Consider the following 24,968-nt stretch of genomic DNA (forward strand, 5'->3'; position numbering starts at 1 on the left):
GGGCAAGCAACCTTGCATCTACTCTTTAGCTACTTGCGGGGGAGGCCACGTGGAAGCGGTCTTCTTCTCCCCCCCTTCAAGTGGGGTCTCACAGACAGAGCCCACTGTAAATGCGGGGATCCACTACAGACTAAGGAACATGTGATGACCAGCTGCCCCAAATAACGGCCACCGAATGGTGATCGTGGCTTTATTGACCTAGACGATGACACACTGGACTAGCTTGCTGCAACGGAGCTGAAGGTCTAAGGACACACGACAAAAGCACCAAGCAGCACATCATTGCTCGAGGGCAGTACCCAGGATTCACTCTGACCCCATGCAGTCCCCATCACCAGCGCCGCTGGTGTGCTTCACTGGATCAGCCTGAGTATGTAACCGTGTAGCTGGTCTGAGAAGGCCTGCAGAGAGAACTTATCCTGCACCCTCTTCCTCCCGGCTTGTCCCATGTCCGTGCGGAGCTGAGGCTCGCCGAGCAGCCTCGCCATGGCCTCGGAGAAGGCCTCCGCCGTGGGCTCGCACAGGAACCCCGTCTCCCTGTCCACCACGCTCTCCAGGGGCCCCCCGGAGTTCGCAGCGATCACGGGGCAGCGGCAGTACATGGCCTCCACGGGGACGATCCCGAAGTGTTCCCCGCTCGGGGTGTACAGCACCGCCGTGCTGCCCCGCAACAGCGCCACCTTCAGGGAGTCAGAGGGGGAGCGTAGGAAAGTGACGCAGCCCTCCAGGCCTAGCCGCGCCGCCAGCTCCTTCAGCTCCGCGTAGTGCCGGACGTTCTCGGTGACCCGGTCGTCGTAGCCCCCCGCCACCACCAGGTGGATGCCTGCTCTCCGGCCCGGGGGCAGGCTCTTCCTCAGGGCGGCCAGGGCTTCGAGGGCCAGTCCCAGGTTCTTCTTGCGTTCGTAGCGGTTGAGAGAGAGGAATGTGCAGGTGGTTCCCTCGGGGAGCAGGCCTTCAAGGCCCCTCGCCTCAGCGGAGGGCACGTCGAAGGTGTCGGTGTTGAGCGAGGGATAAAGGACGTCCGTCTGGACTCCTCCGAGACTACGGAAGGTCTCCCTGAACACTCCTGCAGTGAACCGGCTGTTGACCAGTATCACATCGGCCATGCCGGTGGTGCGTTCCTCGAGCCAGTCGATGGGAGCGCGGTACAGCTTCTTCAGGGCCGACCTCCTCTGGGTCAGCAGCCGGTCGGGGAAGTGACAGTAGAACAGGACCTTCCTCCTGTGACGGGCCAGCCTCAGAACGGGGATACACGCCGAAACCTGATCGCAGAAGATGACGTCATATTCGAGCCCGCTAAGGATCAGACAGAGAGCGATGTAAACCATCCGTAGGTAGGCACACGGGGCATGCAGGTAGCCCCACACTCTGGTGGGTAGCCAGTCGCCCACACACACCACGGGCAGGTCAGGGTCCAGGGTCTCCGGGAAGCAGTGTGTGGGGTCGTGATGTGCCGTCCAGATCTGGACGCTACAGCCCCGGGACTTCAGAGCAACAGCTGCGTCCACCACCAACCTCTCTGCTCCGCCTATGCCCAGGTCTGGATGGAGGAACACCACCCGTGCCATCCTTTGTATCTCAGCAAGGTGTGGAGACCTCTGTTTATCAGTGCTTATAAACAGCCTTTTGATATCACTTACAGGAGGAGTGACCTGCCTCCCTCTGGCAACTACACATACTTATACGTCTGTTAGGGATGGGACCTTTAAACCGTAGCTGTATACAGTAGAACACCACCATTCATGTAGGATTAACCCACAAATAAAATAAATGTACATAAATGTATCTCTTATTTATAAATCCAGTCATCTCTCTGTCTGTTTGTCTCTCAATCGGCTTCTCCGATTGGTTCAAATGCATGTGACGACACCTTAATCCCATAGGCTATATGCAGACCCCCAAACTCTCCCAAGTTGGTGCATCATGCATGACTGACGTCATAGACTGGCCTCCAAGTCCTCGGACAACGGCTAGTGATATTTAATAGTAAATAGCACCAACTGTACTGCACCAGTAGGCTATAACTCATTATTAGATTAAATCAAAATCTGTTTTATAAAGCTTAAGTTGTCTCTGTGTCTGGACAAATAATGCACTTATGGGGACATTATAATGTCTATTCAGGCTTTTGTGTGCACCCCAGACAGTTTTTAAGTTGCTTGACTCAATATTTTAGATATTTGATATTCATTAAGATCAGTGTTTTTAAGTTACCAGAAAGTCTCCTTTTCAGTATAATTTCAAAGGATTCCCAACTGCTTGTTCCTTGTGTACATTGCCATTTGACCAAAATACATTAATTGTTGGACTGTAAATAATAGCAATGCAGTACATGCCTGAAGTTTATTGACATGAACTTGCATCAGTTACTCTGGTGCTTATTAGACTATCACCTCTAGATGGCACTGCCGCTGTGATTTTGGTGTGAGAAATGCCAACAGAACTGAACAGCACTGAACCAAGAGACAAAATGAGGAACATGACAAAGAGAATTCCAAATGGAGAAACAGAACGCAATGTCCTGCATTGACAATTATATATATATATATATATATATATATAGATATATAGATATATAGATATATATATATAAAATGCATGTAAAAATAGATCATGTCTTGACACATCAGGCCTACCACTGATGTGTTTTGAGAAATGACAGGACATTACAGTGGTGTCAAAAGTACTAAAATCATTATCTAAGTAAAAGTATCAATACTGCAATGTAGAAATACTCCATTACAAGAAGTCCAGAATTCAAAATGTTGAGTAAAAGTACAAAAGTATTGGTATCGAAATGTACTTAAAGTACCCATTATGTAGAATGATGTCCCATTTCACATGTTTTCAAATGTATACATATTGAAAATATCTACAAGCTCACAATGCGTCGCATTTTCAAATGGCCAAAATGTATATAGGGCTGAAGTGGTTAATGTAGGTTTTGAAATAATAATTAAAATCTATGTAACCAGTAACTTAAGTTTTCAAATAATTGTAAAGTAAAAATACAATATTTGCCTCTGAGATGTAGTGGAGTATAAGTAAAAGTACCGAAAATTGGAAATAATAGTAAATAATACCTCGAAATTGTACTCTTATGTTCTCACAGTTATTGCTAGAATGTTTGCTCAGTAACAGAAAATACATTTTCAAGTCACGATACCATGGAGATGCAGAGACCCCTGTTAGTGACTATAATTGCAGTGATTACTATCAGATTATAGGGCTTACATTTTTACCAAAACGTTTTTAACAATAGTAATGTATATTACTTAGACCACCAGCTTGTCAAAAGGCTCATGAGGCAGAAGCACCGAATTATAGCTTTTTAAAAAATCCTGAACATCCTTATCCGTGAAAGGAAATACACACATTTGGAAAACAAAAGGTATATTTATTCAGAACGATACAGATACATGAACTTGCCACAGATCTAAGTAATACATTGGCATAACAGTGCTTACGTTGAAAATGTCGTCCAAAACAACAGCAGTTGCTAACCTAACAATATTATATTACTGCCGGTGAACAAAAAAATATATAAATCTCTCTTTGGACATGTAGAAACACAAACTTATCCAAACACTTTTCAGATCCCCGTTCCTTTGATCATTTCCTTGTTCTTCTTCACCTCCACCAGTTTCTTGTCCTGTACAAAAAAAATCACAATGTACTGTAGTTATTCACACGTTTAAAGAAGACCTAGGCTACGATCACCTAACTTTGGGTCTGCCTATGTGGCCGTCTTTTTGCAATGGGGTTCAAAGGGAACGGAGCGTTTAGTTGGCTATTGCGCAGCTTTCCGTGTGTTGCACACACCTTGCGTTTATGCGTTCTATGCGCCTCAAGTAGAGAAAAAGTCTTTTGAAGCAGATACATGCTTGAGACCGTTTCTGCTTTTCCCCCCTCTGTCCAATCGGATGAGTGGAAGGCGGATCGGCTGCACAAAACAGCTGGCTGCAGAAAACAGGCAGCCGTGCACAACCTGCATTTATCAGCCTGCAACCAGTGTGCAGGTGTGACCATAGCCTTAAAGGAATAGTTCAGCCCATGGAGACTTGAATTCATGGAGATTTTTTTGTTTTTGTCGCATTCCTAAGCCAATAATTTGATGACCATTGACGGCTCCGGTAGGAGACTCAAAGTGTCAACTTTGAGTCTCCTACCGGAGACATGGCATTTTTCCACTAGTAATCAAATTATTAGCTTAGGAATGCGACAAAAACAAAATAATCTCCATGAATTCAAGGCTTCGTAGGGTGTGTAATTGACAGAAAATAAGTATTTCTTTGGGTGAACTATCCCTTTAAGGCTAATTTATAATAGTTTGACCCTGAGGGACTTTCAAGTAAAGCTACCCAACAATAACCAGACACATTAAAGCAGTATCACTGACAATTGCTATTCCAATGTGTACTGCGAGATTCTTTGTTCAGGAAACTGACCAAAACATTATCCTTCTATTAAAACAAAAAAAAACGATACAACCTATAGCAATATGGATCAGGTAAATATTGTGTTTCTGATTACGTTGCAATATCTTGTGCAGCCCTGGCTAAAAGGTGAAAGGATATCTACCTTCTCCTTGAATTTCTCATCGAGTGCTGCCATGCGTGCCTCGCGGTTCTCTTTGTTGGCCTTCATCTTCTGGTTGAGTTTCTCCTCTATGTTCTTGCTGAAGTTGTCGTTCTCCTCCATGGCCTTCTGGACCACCTGCTTGTCGTGCTCTCGTTTGTCAGCCAACTGCTTCAGAACCTCGGCCTCCTGGGTCTGGAGAGGTCGAAGGAATGAAAGAAAGTCGGCTCAGTGCGAGTGACCTCATCGGGCATTAAAACATCTACATTTATGTATATTCATAATGATTACATTCAGTGCTGGGGTCATTTTGGACAATTAACTTGAATGTTCAACTGTAAAATATCATAGCTGTGTGTGTCACAAGAGTAAGAATATCAGCCCCAAAAATGTTGCATCGGTCGGGCTCTAGTAGTAAACTACACTTCTCATCTGTGTGCTACACGCAGTGGTTTCTAAACTTTGTGAACTTGTAGATTTGCTATTTTCACTATTTCTTAAAAGTATATATATTTTCCTAATTTATGAAATGTCTTTGATTTTTCTATTTATTTGTCAAATTCTTTTGGAAAATGTTTCAATTAGTTTTTAATTCATGAAAGATTTGGGACAAAATGTAGGATATTTTTGAAAATATTTTAAAAATAATAATAAAAACAAAAAATGTACTTGTGACCAACAAAAATGTGTCAGCGACCCGCACAAATGGGTCCCAACCCAGTGTTTGGGAAACAGTGTGCAACAGTGTAGTGCAGATTAATTCATCAACTGCATCTCTCTCCATTGGTGCATTTGTAGAAACAATACCTTGCGTCTCTCCTCCGCAGCCTCCAGTTTCCGCTGGATCTCCTCCAGGGAGCTTTCCTTCTTCTTAGTTGGGGAGAAGGGAAGTTCATTTTCTTTCTTCCCCTTCACGTGTGCAGTGCAAGGGCTGAGGATGACCTCAAAGGCCTGGCCAGAGGCACGCTTGTTCAGCTCCTTGACTTCGGGGGTGGTGGCTACGTAACAGTGTGGAATAGACCAATTGCAGTAGTTAGTATTATGCAGCAGTGTATGCAAAGTGCAAGCATTTTTATTCAGACACTTGAATTGTGCAGTAAATAATTATTGTATATGCAGGGGCACTGGTGTGACTACTACACAGTATTCGTTGCCATGCCACTATTCCAAAATACCAATAGCTCAAAAAACTTGAATGAATCAAAAACCATTAGTCAGGCAGCCCTGTTAACCTGAAAACTAACCCCACTGCACCGAAGGCCTGTTGCTCTGAAAATACACCCTAATGGAACACATACAAAAAACAGTCCCTGGAGGTTGTTTTTGTATGTGTTCCGTTAATCTTAGTGTATTTTGAAGATATCATTTACCCATTGGTTAGAATGGTCAACAATTTAAAAAATGTATACAATTCAAATGCGGAAAATACAATATATAAAATGTGACACTACCCATTGAAATTCTTCAGTGAGACAGATATCTCCCAATAATCTCTGATTACTACAAACTATACAACTGATTTTTAGCACACTGCCCAAAGAGAAAGGGAATGATTGACCATTGATGCGCAATAAGTTGGCTTTCACGTGATCTGTAGGCATACGGCTCTAAATACTGTACTGTGCTGTTTTCAACAGCACATCCTATGATGTATATAAGGCAGAAACACTTGAATCGAAGAACTAATATATAGGGAAACGTGAAAAGTCATTATCCAGCCAGTCATTTTCCAACTCCTGAAAAAAGACACTTAGACCACAGTAGATTCACATGTTATAGGTTGTTAAACAAACAGCTGACTAAAAATGAGCAGCTAGTCTACAAACATAAAGGTGCACCAATTCATTGTACAAAAATAATATTGTTGCTGTCGGGCAGAAACCTCTTATCTCCATATTTTAACTTTTTGTATTTTTTCCACAAATTAATGCCCAACTAGCCTCGATTGAAAAATCAAATGGCCTACTTGATCACACTAGTACAGCGTCACACAAATGCATTTCGCACAGCGTTTCGAGCTTGTAGATCTGCTACTTTTGCTATCTTTGAATTTGAATCCTGAAAGGTTTTGAGGTTTCCACCCGACAGAGACGATATACATCCTCATGATGTGCACGTTATACAATATGTAAGCAAAAATGTTATCTGATTTTGTCTGTACAGGCCTCTCTTTTAATGGCTGCACCCACCTTGAGCTTCCATTTCAGCTGAGTTGTTTCCGTTGTACCTGGGAGGAAAATTTAAAAAATGGGTCAGTCTAGCATCAATCTACACAAAAACATTGAAGAATGGATCAGTCTAGCATCAAGCTACACAAAAAACATGCTGTCTAAGGACTAAGGATTGAAGGTCTTTCAATCTGTGCACACAGACAGAATGAGCATGGCTGAGCAGGCAAACAACATCACCACCTCTTCCAAAAGCTACCCATCAAGACCACTTCCTCACGCTACTATAACATTACCCCCCAGGCAGTTAGGCTCATAAACAACCCCATTTACCCTCACTGACTGACCCCTGAGGTTGGGAGGATGGGACAACCCAACCCCCCAATTTGGTCGCTCCAGAGGTCAATAGGTTGCATCTGTCTTGGGTGCTGCACATCGAATTAAATGGAAAATCCGGCCATTACTTTTCCAAATGCGTTGGTCACACTCACAGACAGACACGGCCCAAAACATGACCTCTTTGGCAGTGAGCCAATATTTAAAAAAAGGTAACCGCAGCCGCAGACAAACACGGCAACAAAAGAAAGTTACGGTTGTAGGTTCGGGTCTGTCAATGCTGATAGACAAAAGACAAGTCATGCACAGCCAGTGTTGTCTCAACAGCTGTACCATTATATAAGTGTCGCCCAGACAATGGGAAAAAGTCTCACCGTTGCAACGTGCATCATGCATGTGTGTCTATGCACACACTGCTTCCACACTATTTTCACTCCATGTAAACAGCCACACAACAGCCTTTTCTAAACTGTTTTCCGACTGTACCTTGTGCTGTTTACATGTCTGGCTAATAATGTATTCAAAGCCAGCAGGACAGACAGACCAAATTAAACTTCTCTTTAACCTCAAGTTGTTGTAACTTGTCACTAACATTAAACTGCCTGATGTGTGATGATACCCACCTTATATAGCCTATAAGTCACTACTAAATTAGGTGCTCAATAAAATCACTAATACATGAAGGAGGAAAAGGGCTAGTTCATATGTAGCCTGCTGATCCAAACCACCATGGCTGCTGTAATGACATCCAGTGGTGGAAGAAGAAGTACTCAGATATTTTACTGAAGTAAAAGTAGCATAACCACATTATAAAAATACTCTGTTACAAGTAAAAGGCCTGTGTTCAAAATGTTACTCGAGTTAAAGAACAATAGTATTGGCATCAAAATATACTTGAAGTATCAAAAGTAAATAGTACTAAAATGTTTGAAACTAGCAGATCTACAAGCTCACAAAGCGTCGCAATATGTTGTGGGCTTGTAGATCTGCTATTTTCAAATAGCCTATGTATAAAATAGGGTTAAAGTGGTTAATGCATGTTTTATAATATAATGATATCTGCAAAGTAACTTAAGTTTTCAAATAATTGTGGTTGAGTAAAAGTGCAATATTTGCCTCTGAGATCAGATGTAATGGAGTAGAAGCAAAAGTATTGAAATTGGAAATACTCCAGCTAAGTCAAAAATACCTCAAAAGGGTACTTAAGTACAGTACAGTACTTGAGTAAATGTACTTAGTTACTTTAACTTATACCACACTGATAACATCAACCTAAGTGAAATAATTGCTACTGATTCTTTGAAACATGGTGTGGCTCATTTCATATGACCTCTTTCTTCCATAAATCTCTTTAATTAATAAAAAAAATAATGAATTTAATTTCTTTAATTACCTCTTTCTACCCTAAATCTCTAAACAAAGTTAAGAAAACGTTTTTATTCTGTAAAAACAAAACAAAAAAACACGTGGATCAAAGCTGAGGTTGTTTTCACCTCGTTTCAAACAAAAGAAGAAAGCCATCTGTCAGGTTGATTCCGTCCAAAAAAAGAACAGATCTACAAGCTATCAAGGCGTCGCGGTGCGACGCATTGATAGCTTGTAGATCTGTACTTGTTTTGGACATGTGCAGTACAGTGTATTAAACAATAATCTTTAAACGTTACCCCAAAACTGTCCAACTCAACATTTTCTACGCGTTTTCAAAAACCTAAACCACGAAAGAGATGCAAATCGTCGAGTTTTAAAAACGAATTTGATGACTTTAAATCAGTTATATAGTCAAACGCATGGTCCACATTTAAGCCTAAATTCGACCTGCAACCTGGTTTACAGTTGAGTTATTCCACATATTAGTCGATGATTTGTAAGTTAAAGAAAAACTCATGGTTTAGTGCTCTGCAAGCCATTGTCACACAATGTGCTCGAGTCGGTTTTTTTTTTACAAGCATCAATTCTTCATCACATTAGAGCCCTTGATTCCACCAGCAAGTTAATAACTGTTTAGTTTCTTTATTCCACATATTATTCAGTGTTTGGTAAAGTTACTCACGGTTTTAAATGATCTCTGGTGTTGTTGTTTTTGGGGACAGGTCTGCTCTCTGTCAGTCAGTCAGTGTGTATGTGGGGGTGTTCAGTGTGTGATGTGTGTGTGCAGTGTTGCCATATCGTGTGATGAAAACAAGCCCAAAAGAAGCAACTATAGGCCACATGAGCGCTTTATGTGAAAATAGCTCACAACGCGTCCCCATCAATCGACTATCTTTCAAAAACTCTTGCAACAAAATGTGGAATATTTGGAATATTTTTTAAACATTGTAACAATACAAATACTCCCTGGCACAAAACATTTGTGAAAATATTTGAGAACCACTGGTTTAAATAATAATAATACATGTTTTGGAAGCAAGCCTAAATAAGTAACAACACTTTAGAAACAAGCCCCAAAAACCACAACCCGAAACTACCAATTTTTTTACAAGCAACTCTACAGAAAAAGAAGCCCAAAGTCGCTTATAATAAGCCGACATGGCAACACTGGTGTCTGTGTGTGTTTATCTCTCCAGCCTCCTCAGCAGCAGCACTCACTTTCGCGGCAAAAAGCGACTGGATCGTGACGTCACGGCTGGTTCTTCACAGCCATTGGTCCGAATCCAACAAAGCCCGCCAGTCAGGCTCGCGGCTTGAAGGCGGTGACGTCAAACCCACCAATCAGGTTTTGTGGCGGGTAGCCTACGGTATGAACCCCACCCCCACAAAACATGCTGCAGCTGCACCATGTGTTCAGTGTGTGTGTGTGTGTGTGTGTGTGTGTGTGTGTGTGTGTGTGTGTGTGTGTGTGTGTGTGTGTGTGTGTGTGTGCGCGTGCGTGCGTGCGTGCGTGCGTGCGTGCGTGCGCGTGCGTGCGTGGTGGAAGAGAGACCCCAACGAATCCAGCATGGAGGACATAGTGCGTGAGGGCTGGTGTAGAAAGCAACAACAACATTGTTCAACCCAGTCAGAGCCAGTGGATAATCAAATGTTTTAATTTCAAGGACCCCCAGTTAGGTGTGCATTAGGCCACAGTCCCTGGCACAAAATATGTTCATATGGTGGTCCATGGACAAAATATATATTAATTTGGGGGTCCTTGTTGATGTGAAAATGTTTGAGAACCACTGTTTTAAACAACATTAGGAAACAAGCCCAAATAAGTAATTACACTTGACTTCAGAAACAAGCCCAAAAAACACAACTAGCAACTATACCAATATTTATTTATATTTACAGAAAAACAAGCCCAAAGTCGCTTATAATAAGCAGACTTGGAAACACTGCCATTTGTACCATACACTCAGTTACAGATCTGTAAGGGTCCATTCGGTTTCTTAATGTCAATCATTTTAGTCCCCCTGGGTCCCCCTGGGTCCCCTGAACCCACTTTGAGAACCATTGGCCTAACAGTTAGGCCACTAGTTCTCAAAGTGTGTCCTAATCAAATATTATTATTATGCTATCAGATCGGCTACTGTAGGCATACACACATGTCACACTGAAGTTAGAAACTTGCAAAGACAAGCACAGGGAAGTACAGTTCAATACAAGGTCTGTTAAGAGGATTTTAAATCCAAGAAAGCACTATGGCTTGTGTCCATTCAATTCATCGAAACTTTTAATGACAGACAAATATACATACATATCACATTACATTACGGTCATTTAGCAGACGCTTTTATCCAAAGCGGCTTACAAGTGCAAATGCAAAAACATCATATAAACGTGCAGAAATCGAAAATAAAAATAATGTGCAGTAAACATCATACAGACTACAGTTTATTATGTGATTCATTGGTGGAAGAATGAAGTACTCAGATGTTAAGTAGCAATAGTACCATTATGTAAGTCCTGCATTGATAAAAATTATTAAAAGTATTTTAGATCAAAATATAAACAGTGCTAACAATTGTCATTGCATAAGAAAGGTTGCCATGTGTCATGCAAGGACTGTACATCTCAGACACTACAAAACATGGCCACACTTGTCTTTTTGGATATCAGCGCAGATGGAGATTAAAGTCAGCCCCCCCCCCAGTTGAATATCGTTGCTGTCGGGGAAAAACCTTGTATCTCCATACTTCAGCTTTTTATAAATAAATGTAAATGTAATGTAAATGAATGCCCTACATTGTGACGCAAAACTAGCAGAAATACATGCTGTGAGCTTGTAGATGTGCTATTTTAGATTTTTTTCCAACGTGAACGTGGTTACGTGTGTCTGTGGGTTTTATAAGTATTAAACCAATGAAAAGTATTAACAAGAGCTTGTGAAAAAATGATATCTACATTGTTTTTATTCCATTTCCTGAAAAGTACGTTTTGGATTTCCTCCCGACAGCGAGGATATACTGTTACATAAAGCATTCCCACGCTCTGGTATTTCTCCTCTCCTCTCCTGAGATGAATTCCTTCTCCACTGTGATTTGTCAGAAGAGTTTATAGAGGGGGAAAAGTAGGGGACCTAATATAGACCTCTGGGGGACCCCGGTCAACAAAGTATAACGGGTTTAAGTGGCTATAATTCATCACTATTGCAGTGTTCCTTATATTAATATGGAATTATGTGACACACACAACAATGCAACATAATACTAGTGCATTGTAAATGTTCCACAACATCAAGGAAGACACCCAAACTTTGGTTATGATAAATGATGCGGCATATAAACTACAATGGCAGAATGATAGAATAATACACAAAAATCAGTGGTGGAAGAAGTACTCAGATATTTTACTTAAGTAAACGTACCAATACCACATTATAAAAATAATCACATAAGACATAAGACCCCAAACCAACTACAATCATTGCAGCAATAATAACGCCTTTAATAATCTTTCCCACAGGAGGTCCCACAGGTCCTTAGGAGAAAAAAGAACCAATTACATTAGTGGGTTTCATTTGCTTTCAAGTTAATAGTTAATTTCACCTCAACTTTGGGGACAAAATTCATAATTTCCATCTGTCTGTTTAGCTATTTATAGAATTGTGTGGTGTGATACAGTATATGAATTAGCAGATCTGTTAGTTAGTGCCAACTTCAAGGTGTTTCACACAGACACACATGGCCAATTTTTAATGCAGGAGCAATATTTGTCAAAAGGGCATCACTGCGCCCCGTAACGAAGTGATTCAGTTTCTACACATCATGGAGTAAACTACATTGTTGTGATTTGGAACTATAATAAAATAAAACTAAATTAAAAACGTAATTGAATTGAACTGAATTACATACTTTTAAAGGGGTTGTAACAGGGATCACTCTGTTCCGCACTGACTTTGTTCTTCATTTCACAAAAGAATGTATCAACCATCTTCCATTCTTCATCGTTGGTGATGTTCATGAACCAGTCCTGTCCAGACTCCATCCATTCCCCTTCATCTTTCTTCCAGCGATAGGTGACCACACCTGAATCTGTAGCATCGCCTTCACAGACCAGTAAGCAGCTGGTAGAGTCAGGTGAACAGTCCTGAGTATCGACAGCCACTTTTGGCTTTGTGACATTCTCTGTTGATGAAAAACAATCAACACAGCCCAGAATTACAAGCCTGACCGATGCCAGAGGTTTGGGTTCACATTTTGGAGATTTGGGAGATTATCAATGTTTTGTCACTCCCTTTCTCTGATTCTCTCTGTCCCAGTCTCTCTCTCTTCTCTCTCTGTCTTGCATATAATATATAATATATATAATTCATATTATGAATCACCATTACTAATGGTGGTCATTTCTACCTACATTCACAAATTCTAAATCCTTACATTATCAATCATGTTCAACACATAACACATAATAGCCATAACATTTATCCTCCACAGGACATTCATACTTACTGATCACTTCCACCTTGTATTTCATCATCTGCACTCGGCCGTTCACCTCCACAGAATATTCTCCACCATCTCCTTTAGTGATATTGTTGAAGGCCAACCGTCCAGTTGCTTTATTCAACTGTGTGCAGTTTCTAATCTTACATGTTCCGTAGTAGCCCACACCATGGATCTCATCCAATTCTACTAGCTTATTGGGGCCATGTTTCCATAGAAGGCTAGTGATGGGTTCAGTAACAGAGCTATTATCTGGACGCAATTCAAGGACTCCTCCCAGCGGTACGTATGTCACGTCTTGCTGGGCTGTGTGGAGAAAAGTACTTCTGTCAAGTTGAACAGTTAACCACTTTAATCCTGGTCAATTTTATGCATGTCGTTGTAGGTGAAAAAAAAATATTATTACAGCAGTTTGTAATGAGAGATTAAATCAAATAAACCAAAACTCAAAGTATGTCTAGCATGTCACAGACAAAAGCTCAAGACCCAACCATTCATGACACAGCAGAACGTGTCATGTTCATCCCTCAATGTTATAGCATGATGATCCAATTAAAACTAGAAAAGTGTCACTTTAACCCATTAAGACCAGGGAAGTATTTGTTTGCGTTGGCTATTCAAAAATAGCAGATATACAAGCTCACAGCACGCCACTGCGTGCCACGCTGCGAGCTTGTACGTCTGCTATTTTTGAAAATGTAGAATCGGCCTCAGGTCTTAACGGGTTAAAACCTGTGCCTGAGCCAGAGCTCTGTCCAAGGAAATGACATCAGGTCGTCGGGAACGGGAGTTCCCGACGACCTTTGCTGTGTGTCACCCCCCCCCCCCCCCATCTCTCTCCCCATTTCCTGTAAGCCTACTTTCCTCTCAAAAAGAAGGCAGAAAAGCCCCAAAAAATATATTTAAAAAAAGAGAAGTTGGGGTGCTGAGAGGTTTCCTACCCCTGGAGAATAGACTTTCAACAACACAAAACAGCCTTTGTTTCGGTGGGTAGCGAAGTGGTTTTGTTTATTTTTTACTACAGTTGGAGAATTGATTGTCCATGAGCACAGCACCTGGCAGAGCGGATGGGGTGTGAGAGAGAACTCACTAACACTCTGTACCAGGGCTAGGAACCACCGTCCGAACCAGTAAAGTGACCGTATATGGTAGTGACCATAGAGTTATAAATTAATGTATAGTGACCTGTCACCTACCTGATGCCAGACTGATGAGTTGTAGTAGTCCTACAGACAGACAGACGCACAGAGCTGTGTGGATGCTGAGGACGCAGGTCTTCATGGTGAACATTGATAAGATAAGAGGACCAGCGGAATGAACTGGAGACTGGGTTGGGCTTAGCCATGGTTCACATGAGCTCGTCTATGACAGTCATGTTTCAGGGCTGGGTTGGGCTAAGCTACAGCAACCTCCTTTAGATTTTTGCGAAACTGAAAGTATTTTCAACTAGTTAAATTAAAGGGGAAGGCTGCCTATTTTCAGTGATGGAAGAAGTACCTACTTAAAGTCCCCCTACCTACTACATTTTATACTTAGTAAAAGTATCAATACTGCAATGTAGAAATACTCTGTTACAAGTAAAGGTAAAATCTATGAAAACAAACCCAAAAGAAGCGAGTACTGTCCACTATTTGAAAATAGCCAAGCCAATCTACAAGCTCACAATGTGTAGTGATGCGTTGTGAGCTGGAAGATCTGCTATTTATTTATTTTTATTGTGAAGAGAAATGTCAAATGTGGAATGTTTTTGTGACATTTTAACAACATAAATCTTGTATGGGGGTCTCTGGCACAAAATATGTTCATATAGTGGTCCATGGACAAAATATATATTAATTTGGGGGTCCTTGACATGAAAATGTGTGAGAACCACTGTTTTAAACAACTTTAGGAAACAGGCCCAAATAAGTAATTACACTTCAGAAACAAGCCCAACAAAACACCTAGCAACTATACCAATATTTACAAGCCACTTTACAGAACAACAAGCCCAAAGTCGCTTATAATAAGCAGACTTGGAAACACTGCCATCTGTACCATACACTCAGTTACAGATCTGTAAGGGTCCATTTGGTTTCTTAATGTCAATCAATCATTTTAGTCCCCCTGGGTCCCCTGAACCCACTTTGAGAACCATTGGCCTAACAGTTAGGCCACTAGTTCTCAAAGTGTGTCCTAATCAAATATTATTATTATGCTATCATATAGGCTACTGTAGGCATACACACATGTCACACTGAAGTTAGAAACTTGCAAAGACAAGCACAGGGAAGTACAGTTCAATACAATGTCTGTTAGGAGGATTTTAAATCCAAGAAAGCACTATGGCTTGTGTCCATTCAATTCATCGAAACTTTTAATGACAGACAAATATACATATATATATACACTATGCAAAAACATCATATAAACGTGCAGAAATCGAAAATAAAAATAATGTGCAGTAAACATCATACAGACTACAGTTTATCACGTGATTCATTGGTGGAAGAATGAAGTACTCAGTAGCAATAGCACCATAATGTAAGTCCTGCATTCATAAAAAAAAAAGTATTTTAGATCAAAATATAAACAGTGCTAACAATCATTTGTCATTGCATAAGAAAGGTTGCATGGACTGTAAATCTCAGACACTACAAAACATGCCCACACTTGTCTTTGGATATCAGCACAGATGGAGATTAAAGTGTCGTCCCCCCCCGTTGAATATCGTTGCTGTCGGGGAAAATTCTTGTATCTCCATACTTCAGCTTTTTATAAATATATGTAAATGTAATGTAAATGAATGCCCTGCTTTGTCACGCAAAAGTAGCAGAAATACATGCTGCGAGCTTGTAGATCTGCTGTTTTTGAATTTGTTTTCAAAGTGAACGTGGTTACATGTGTCTGTGGGTTTTAGTAGGCTATTAAGGCTATTAAACGAATGAAAAGTATTAACAAGAGCTTGTGACAAAATGATATCTACATTTTTTTAATTCCATTTCCTGAAAAGTACGTTTTGGACATATAAGGTTTCCTCCCGACAGCGAGGATATACTGTTACATAAAGCCTTCCCACTAGATAAGGCTCTGGTATTTCTCCTCTCCTGAGATGAATTCCTTCTCCACTGTGATTTGGCAGAAGAGATTATGGAATTATGTGACACACACAATAATGCAACATACTACTAGCTAGTTAGTGCATTGTAAATGTTCTGCAACATCAAGGAAGACACCCAAACTTTGGTTATGATAAACGATGCAGCATATAAACTAAATTGACAGAATGATAGAATAATACACAAAAATCAGTAGTGCTAGAAGTACTCAGATATTTTACTTAAGTAAAAGTACCAATACCACAGTATAAAAATACTCTGTGGGCCTGTGTTCAAAATGTTACTTGAGTAAAAGTACAAAAGTATTGGCATCAAAATATACTTAAAGTACCAAAAGTAAAAGTACTAAAATGTTTGAAAATAGCAGATCTAGTGAGCTTGTAGATCGGCTATTTTCAAATAGCCTTGGTATAAAATAGGGCTAAAGTGGTTAATGTATGTTTTATAATATAATAATTTATATCTGCAAAGTAACTAGTAACTCAAGTTTTCAAATAATTGTAGTGGAGTAAAAGTAAAATATTTGCCTCTGAGATGTAGTTGAATAGAAGTAAAACAATTGGAAATTGGAAATACTCAAGTAAAGTACAAATACCTCAAAATTGTACTTAAGTACAGTACTTGAGTAAATGTACTTAGTTACTTTCAAACACTGATTAAAAATACATATAAAAGTACAGAGAAAAGTTATGCTGCCTTGGCACTTTGGAAATCTGTGATATGACATGGAAATCTAGGACCTATACGGTTTACGGTCTAGAGCCTACGTTATTAAGTTGTCTATTTCAATTGTCTATATACAGTACATTGTGCAAGTAACGTTTTGAGTAGCTGCTCAGGATTCTCACAGTTTGAATGCAGTTTGTGTTTTTTTGTTTGTGTTTTTTTTGTTCTGATGATGATGACCAATCAAATGAGACCTCCTTGACGATTCTGCTTGTGTATGTGAGTGTGTATGACTGTCCTCTCGAGAGATATGAATACCAAGTCAATACCAATTGACTTCAAACTTGCTGTGTGTATTGCTTGCTGAGGATCCAAGGGAGTCCAGTTGGTTGGGTCAGCAGTTGCACAGAACCATGTGGCTTGTTCATAGTCAATGTTGGCATCGCACGTATCTTGAGGTGTCTGTAAGTACCCAAATATGCCCAAATACAGAGACGACTCACATATTGATGATGTCCCTCCATTTCTATGTAGATCCTGAGATTATTCAATGATTATTCAATGCCTGGAACAGAGGTGAGAGAGACAATGAGAAAGAGAGGGGGGTTAGGTCAAATATTCTATGAACAGGAAAATATCAAAATGTGTGTGTGTGTGTGTGTGTGTGTGTGTGTGTGTGTGTGTGTGTGTGTGTGTGTGTGTGTGTGTGTGTGTGTGTGTGTGTGTGTGTGTGTGTGTGTGTGTGTGTGTGTGTGCGCGCGCACATGTGCGTGCGTGCGTTTGTGCGTTTTAACTGATGTTTCTTACTTGCTCTTCATTTTCCTCTTTCACTGGTTTCCCTCTTTCTCTCCTTCTTTCTCCCACTATAAAACAATAAAATAAATACAAACCAAATTGTCAGATAAAGGGAGATAGTGGGAGAAAGAAGGAGAGAAAGAGGGAAACCAGTGAAAGAGGCAAATGAAGAGCAATTAAGAGACATCAGTTAAAACACACAAACGCACGCACATGTGCGCGCGCACGCACGCACACACACACACACACACACATATTTTGATATATATTTGGCCGTGGACCCCCTATCTGAAAAGAGTTTGTGCCAGGGACCCCCAGAAGAGAAGATTTATGTTAACATTTTCCAAACAATTTTGATATTTTTCAATTATTTAAAAAAAAATAGTAGATGTACAGTAGTACAAGCTCGCAGTGTGGCACGAAGAGACACGCTGTGAGCTTATAGATCCGCCATTTTTGAATAGCCAACATATAAATGGATTAAGTGGTTAAAAATGATTGTGATGCTATCTTAACAACTTTAGCTGGGGACCCCCAAGTACCCCTGGGGGTCCCCAGACCCCACTTTGAGAACCAATGATGTAGAGGTCTGATCACAGAGGGCCAGTCCTCCTATAAGCATGTCTTCTGTTCTCAGCATATGATTCATATTTTATCAAATAAAACACATTTTATAGATTGAAACCATCAGGACTTGCCTTATTCATCAAGCCTTTCATGGCAGGAAAATAGGTACAGAAACTACCCAAAAAATTAAGAGAGGCATTTCTTATACTGGTATGAGTATTGGAACAACTCTAAACATAACAGTGAGATGAGGTTTAAATTTCATGGACATGTGCATGGACATGCAAACACACACGCACGCACGCATGCACATACACAGCAGTATTATAATACATTAGTCAGAACTGAGGGGAGAAGAGCCCTAGAGGCTATTAATGACGGGTATTTCATTTCAGTCCAATGAGAAAAGAGGGAAATTGCATGTACAGTAGCTACTGTATGGGTAACTTAAAATCTGCAGAAAAACTTACCACGTTTTACACCCAACACCAAACCAGCAACAAGGATTGCAGTAATAATAACGCCTGCAATAATCTTTCCCACAGGAGGTCCCACAGGAGGTCCCACAGGTCCTTAGGAGAAAAAAGAACCAATTACATTAGTGGGTTTCATTTGCTTTCAAGTTAATAGTTAATTTCACCTCAACTTTGGGGACAAATTTCATAATTTCTGTCTGTCTGTCTGTTTAGCTATTTATATAATTATGTGGTGTGAAATATGAATTAGCAGATCTGTTTGTTAGTGCCAACTTCAAGGTGTTTCACACAGACACACATGGCCAATTTTTAATGCAGGAGCAATATTTGTCAAAAGGGCATCACTGCGCCCCAAAACGGAGTGATTCAGTTTCTACACATCATGGAGTAAACTACATTGTTGTGATTTGGCACTATAATAAAATAAAACTAATTTGAAAACTGAATTGAATTTAATGACATACTTTTAAAGGGGTTGTAACAGGGGTCACTCTGCGCTGCACTGAATGGGTTCTTCACTTCACAAAAGAATGTAGCAATCTTCCCTTCTTCATCGTTGGTGATGTTCAATTGTGCAGGGTCCTGTCCAGACTCCATCGCCCTGGAGTTCTGGATCAATCAGCAATCGATGAGGCACATATGAGTCGAGACAATATTCTAGGTGGTTGATGATTATACTTTATGCACATGATATTGTGGGGAGAAGTACAATAACACTATATGTCAGTGGTACGGTAGTCCTGCCAAGAGCACAGGGCAGAGATCATAGTTATACTGTAGTTGCTTCAAGGGCAAACTGAACCATAACAAGACGGGCTGTACCAAAACAATAGCTATTAGGCCTAGTGGAGACATCTAGGCTCTTAGAAGCTGTCAAATATCATAATGTATGGTAAAAGTATTATGAGTGATGGTAAAATTATATAAAGGTTAGATATAAGCAGCCGTATAATTTCTTCCTCACCATCCATCCATCATCTTTCTTCCAGCGATAGTCGACAGGACCTGAATCTGTAGCACCGCCTTCACAGACCAGTAAGCAGCTGGTAGAGTTAGGAGAACAGTCCTGTGGAACCACAGATGGCTTTGTGACATTCTCTGTTGGTGAAAAACAATGACCACGGCACAGAATTACTGGTGATTAGAGCTGACCGATGCCAGAGTTTTGGGTTCACATTTCTGAGCTTTTGGAGAGTCCTAGACCCCTTATTATAAATGCATTGTCTCTTTAAAAACAAAACTACTATTTTAGGTCAAATACTTGAACTTGCATTGGCCCAGCGCAGATTATTTTCAGCATCACATTGAGTCAAAGGGACTAAACAATCTGTTTCACCTTCTTTCCTTCCTTTTACATTTTTTGCACTCCCTCTCTCGGATTCTCTCAGTCAGTCAGTCAGTCAGTCAGTCAGTCACACTCTCTCTCTCTCTCTCTCTCTCTCTCTCTCTCTCTCTCTCTCTCTCTCTCTCTCTCTCTCTCTCATAATGAATCACCAAAACTAATTGTGAATCTTGGTCATCCTACTGATACATGAACTAATCCTTACATCATCAATAATGAATGTTCATTACGAAACATCCTTCGGTTAACCCTAACAATTTAAATTAACATTTTCGCTTCTGAGGACTGAACAGGTTTGCATTATTGACACATAGCCATAACATTTATCCTCCACAGGACACACTTCATACTTACTGATCACTATAACCTTGTAAGTGTTTTCCTGCGTTAGGCTGTTCACCTCCACAGAATATTTTCCACCATCTTCTTTAGTAATATTGTTGATGACCAACCGTCCAGTTGCTTTATTCAACTGTGCGCGGTTTTCCAATATTCCGTAGTAGTCCACAGCACCAGAGGCCTCATCCAATTCTGCCACCTTATTACCACCTTTTTTCCAGAGAATTTGAGTGATGGGTCCAGAGCTACCATTTGGATCCAATTCAAAGACTCCTGCCAACAGTACGTATTTCACATGTTGCTGGGCTGTGTGGAGAAAAGTACTTCAGGCAGGTTGAACAGTTAACCACTTTAATCCTGGTCAATTTTATGCATGTCGTTCTAGGTGAAAAAAATATATAAATAAAAAATATATATAAATCAAAGTATGTCTAGCATACCACAGACAAAAGCTCAAGACCCAACCATTCATGACACAGCAGAACATGTCATGTTCATTTCAGAACACAACCATATGAGGACTATATGAACAACTGTTCATTATCAACCTACAAAACAATGCAAATATAAATATATTTATCCTATATGGATCCAACATGAAATGCTAATGATGCAAACAAGTATTTCCCTCAATGTTGTAACATGATGATCCAATTAAAAGACAGAGCTCTGTCCAAGGAAATTTTCAGAGAATCCTGTACATTCAAACACGGCTGCTGCACACTAATCAATGTCATATAAACATTAAGAACTTATTTCACACATTACATTTTCTTTGAAGCATGCGTTTGGCATATTTAGCCTTTTATTTCTCTTCCTAGCCAGCACGCCCACGTGGTCCCTTATGGTTTCTTTCAAGGTGGGCTAAACCAAACAACAATATTTGGGTTTTGGTCTTAATTAAGCTACAATGAGATAGAAAGAGTCGCGTTCACTTTAAGTAGAACATTCACAATGTTGTTCAATATCGTCACCTTATTAAACTAATGGCCTAAGTCATTTTTTCAAGGTTTTCAGGAAAAATAAAAAACTGATCCAGAACAAAACTATATGATATTTCTTAAGTCACAAAAACATGTGACTTAGGCCAAACAAAAGGCCTATTTTGTCCTAAGTCACACTAGGGAGTTAGGCCATTATACTAAAAGGGGCGTGAACAGCATGATCCTTTTCAATTAGGAGTTGGGCCATTTTACCAGAGGTGGCCAGTGTCATGAGGACCTGACTTAGGCAAAAATATAATTTCCTCAAAAAATGACTTAGGCCATTAGTTTAATAAGGTGAAGATATTAAATGATTTATTGCCAAAACCAACTTACAGTTGATTTGGTTATGTTGTAACCTGACTCCGCCAGATGGGGGCGGTATTGAATAACCAGGTTCCCCAAGACAGCATGTAAGCTGTGAAACAAATGTGAGTGAAGCAAGCTTTTTGCATCTGGCAGAGCCATGTTAGTTATGTTGTTGTGCTCAGAGCAACAAGACAAAGAAGTATTTGTCTTGTTGCTCTGAGCACAACAACATAACCAAACCAAGTCCTAATTAATGTTCTGACACAGAAAAGCAATGGAAGTGCAGAGTTAAATTAACATTGATTTTACAATATAAATTGGGGTCCCAGAGATAGAAATGCCATTAAATGGGGGTCCGTAGCCTAATAATGCATGTCAAACTGGGGGTCCTTGTAATGAAATTGGTTGAGAATCACTGCTAGAGCCGTAAAAATCTTCTCTTATGGGGGGTCCTTGGCATATCTTTTCAAATGGGGGTCTGCGGGCTAAATTAGTGACAATTTGGGGGGTCCTTGAGATGAAAAAGTTTGAGAACCACTGCCACAGCCTGTCTATGATTAGCTCTGGTCCAGAGCGTTAGTGAGTTTAGTCCGGGAGTCAAAGGGTGATTTTTGGCTGAACGTGGTTTTGTCGGTAAAAGTTTTTTTCTCAACTGATTCTTGCTGCTGGGGGTCCCCTCTTAAGGATTCAAGAGGGTGCCCAGTGAAATCCCTTGGGCATTTTTTATTATTAACCCCTTAATGCCCAAAACACAAAAAAATCACCCAAAATAGACTTCTATGGTATTTCATGCAAAATACTTGATCTAAATGCTTAAATTTGGTTTCTACAGTGTGTATCCATGTAAGTGGATGTGTACAGTGCATCAGATTTAATATTTATGCATTTTTCAATATTAACCCCTTCCTCTCCAGAACAACATAATCTTTAAACTGTGATATTGTACATGCACAGAAATCAAATCAAATGCATTAGATCTGCATTTGATTTGGATGAATGCACATTAACCCTTTCAGGCCTTCCATCTTGAGCATCCTGCACAAAAATATCTACAGAACATATTCCCCTGGGGGGGAAAAAGAAAAGAAAAAAACATAAAAAATATATATATATATATATATATATTCCCCCAGCCCTAAGCCACCACTGCCTCAACTTATCCGCCCCAATAACCGCGCGAGCCACCTTCCGGATAACCTTGTCATTGGACAACCCGAGTCGGAAGGCTCGGCGGGCCTGGGCTGCAGAGACAACCGAGCGGAGCTGCAAGAGGCGAGCCGTCAGGGTCCCATAGTAGCAACTCAGAACAAGTGATACCGTCGGGACCGGCCGCTTTGCCGTTCTGCATGCGCTGGAGACAAGAGTGAACCTCTTCACCCGAGATCAAATCGCCGAGGACAGTATTGTCAGCCCCACCGAAGGAACGGAAATGGCCCAGTCCAAGAAACGGTCGCTCTAGCCCCCAAGAATTTTGGTAGAAACGATGTATTCCATGCATGGGTATCGGACACCCGATAACATTGTCCCCGTCTAGGACAGTTTTGGCTAACCGCTTCCTATCAAAGTGGTACAGCCGCCTCAGAAACACCCGGCGGTGAAACCTTTGCAGGCGACTGCCCCTTCTGCCAGGCACTTCTCCACTTATCTCTCTCTGGCGACGCAACTGTTTCGGTGGAGACCCCAGGCTACTAATTAGCCAGTTAGCTTTGGCTTCAATGGATCGCACCGAACACTCTTCAATCTTCAAAAAGAGGTCGGAGTCTTCCCCCAGTCTGACCCCATCAATACCCGTGTCTTCTACAAGACGTCGAAGCGCCTGTTTCATCAACGCGGGCTGTGACGGAATCGTGTCAGGACTTTTCAGCCCTTGCTTACGCCCCCGAACCTGCTGTCTCCCACATCCCGGGTTCTCGCTTGGCATGTTCAGTTCTTTGTGTCTGCTTAGCATGTGATTGGTCCGGCCGGCACGTGAGAGGGCCCTGAACGAACAGAGCCCACAGGAAATGTTAACCAACGCCCGGCGCTGGTCCACGATAACCGGTTTGCACCGGGCAAAGTGGCACCGCACCGCACACGGGTTAGAGCTCTCCCAGGTATCATTTACTGCATTTGTACCTTACCGTCAAATCATGCTGTCTGGACGCAAAAAGCGGAACCAGTGAAAGGACACCGACGATAGGTACGCCACAAAGAACACACGGCCTATCAAACGGGATAGGGATAGACAGGACACGGGGGAGTTGACCGGAGCCGGCCGCGGAATCTCGGAGGTATAGTCTCCTGGCGGCGTGCACTGCGACGGTCACCACTTCCTCCTTTGCCCCCTAGCCAGGTCGACGCAGCTTTTTGGTCGGTCGCCGGAGTACGCGACGCAAGCAGGGTTTGAGAAACGGAGTCTCCGGAGCGCGCCTTTGCGCCCCCGCCGCATACGGATCTCCTCGCCGAGCCCCGTGATGGGGCTTGAGGCGAGGCCGACAGCGGGGGCCCTCATGCGGTCCGTGGCAGGGCAACTTGGTCAGACGGTGCGTCTCGGTCTCGCTAGGCCGGGGTCGGCCGCGGAGGAGTGCGGAGGACAGGCCACCGAGGCCTCTCCGCACGTGGTCCCTCCGCTCCTGGTCGGGCCCGCAGGCTGCAAGCAGCGTCCGTTGACGGGCATCTTCCACCAGCATGCGACCCAGTGAAATTTGGATGGGAAAAAGACATAACTAACAGGTCACTGAGCCCAACCACTCTACCTGAAGGTTGCAAACCTGCCCCAGACTACATTTTGCAAATGATTAAATGTGGCTGCAAAACTGACAACCCATGCAATTCCAAAAAATGCAGCTGCAGAGTACATGGTTTGCCATGCACATTGTCCTGTCAATGTTATGTTGTAGGATGCTCAAGACAGTTTTAGATAGGATTCTTTCCTTTTTCTTTTATAAATTCCTTTAAACTTGGTTCTTGTCTCCGTCTCTGATTCTGGTGTCTCAGGAAAATGTGGTTAGTTGGTATCATTGGACCTTAACATGGGATATGCTGTATATGACCACTTCCACATAAACATTATTAATTTCTTATACAGCTAATTTGAAGCATTTGAATTGATTTACTGTGCATAACATGTCATAAATCAACATTTTTAATGGATTTTGGTGCTTCGGGTGTGAAGGAGTTAATATCTATGAAATTTTCTAATGTGAAATCAAAAAACATAATTTTACACATCCACGTTCATTGATAAACACTGTAGAAATCAAATTTTATGCGCTAAATCAATATTTTTGCATAAAATGCCATAAAAAACGTTTTTTTGTTTTGGGCATTTAAGGGTTAATGACTAAAAGATGGTTGGCCTCAAAGGGTTAATATGCATTCATCCAAAAGGAAACATGACCAGTTCCACTATTAGACTTAGTAGAAAGCAGATCTGATGCATTTGATTTGATTTCTGTACATGTTCTGTTT

The 24,968-nt window shown here is 41.3% G+C and overlaps 4 protein-coding genes across 5 annotated transcripts in view; all 4 read right to left on the minus strand.

The window, feature by feature from the left end:
• Positions 1–353: 353 nt before the first annotated feature.
• Positions 354–1,568, minus strand: LOC311041673 (alpha-1,3/1,6-mannosyltransferase ALG2-like; the record flags this gene model as incomplete). Its single annotated transcript, XM_084052155.1, has 1 exon — positions 354–1,568. The coding sequence occupies one exon, from the start codon at positions 1,566–1,568 to the stop codon at positions 354–356; it is 1,215 nt and encodes a 404-aa protein (XP_083908281.1).
• Positions 1,569–3,376: 1,808 nt separating this feature from the next.
• LOC311040630 (stathmin-like) lies at positions 3,377–9,223 on the minus strand. The gene is made up of 5 exons (XM_084050959.1): positions 9,133–9,223; positions 6,768–6,805; positions 5,386–5,576; positions 4,582–4,773; positions 3,377–3,652 (listed from the first exon to the last, which is right to left on the minus strand). The coding sequence occupies exons 2-5, from the start codon at positions 6,778–6,780 to the stop codon at positions 3,593–3,595; spliced, it is 456 nt and encodes a 151-aa protein (XP_083907085.1). The 5' UTR covers positions 6,781–6,805; positions 9,133–9,223; the 3' UTR covers positions 3,377–3,592.
• Positions 9,224–12,105: 2,882 nt separating this feature from the next.
• LOC311041865 (uncharacterized protein) lies at positions 12,106–14,224 on the minus strand (the record flags this gene model as incomplete). The annotated part of the gene is made up of 3 exons (XM_084052350.1): positions 12,106–12,625; positions 12,950–13,249; positions 14,140–14,224. The coding sequence occupies 3 exons, from the start codon at positions 14,222–14,224 to the stop codon at positions 12,345–12,347; spliced, it is 666 nt and encodes a 221-aa protein (XP_083908476.1). The 3' UTR covers positions 12,106–12,344.
• A 1,059-nt stretch (positions 14,225–15,283) lies between these two features.
• The window catches only part of LOC311039967 (CD48 antigen-like), an 11,116-nt gene continuing 1,431 nt past the window's right edge, over positions 15,284–24,968 (minus strand). The window contains exons 2-7 of one of the 2 annotated variants that reach the window (XM_084050004.1): positions 20,242–20,532; positions 19,510–19,643; positions 19,010–19,154; positions 18,540–18,641; positions 17,515–17,570; positions 15,284–17,272 (exon numbers count right to left, since the gene is read on the minus strand). In XM_084050004.1, the coding sequence (XP_083906130.1) occupies positions 17,255–17,272; positions 17,515–17,570; positions 18,540–18,641; positions 19,010–19,154; positions 19,510–19,643; positions 20,242–20,532 (746 nt within the window). In that variant the 3' untranslated portion in view covers positions 15,284–17,254. The remainder of the gene's footprint in view (positions 17,273–17,514; positions 17,571–18,539; positions 18,642–19,009; positions 19,155–19,509; positions 19,644–20,241; positions 20,533–24,968) is intronic. The other variant, XM_084050005.1, reaches the window with a different exon arrangement.

This window comes from Gymnoscopelus microlampas, assembly GCF_963454915.1.
Source record: "Gymnoscopelus microlampas genome assembly, chromosome: 3".
NCBI classification, from domain to species: domain Eukaryota; kingdom Metazoa; phylum Chordata; class Actinopteri; order Myctophiformes; family Myctophidae; genus Gymnoscopelus; species Gymnoscopelus microlampas.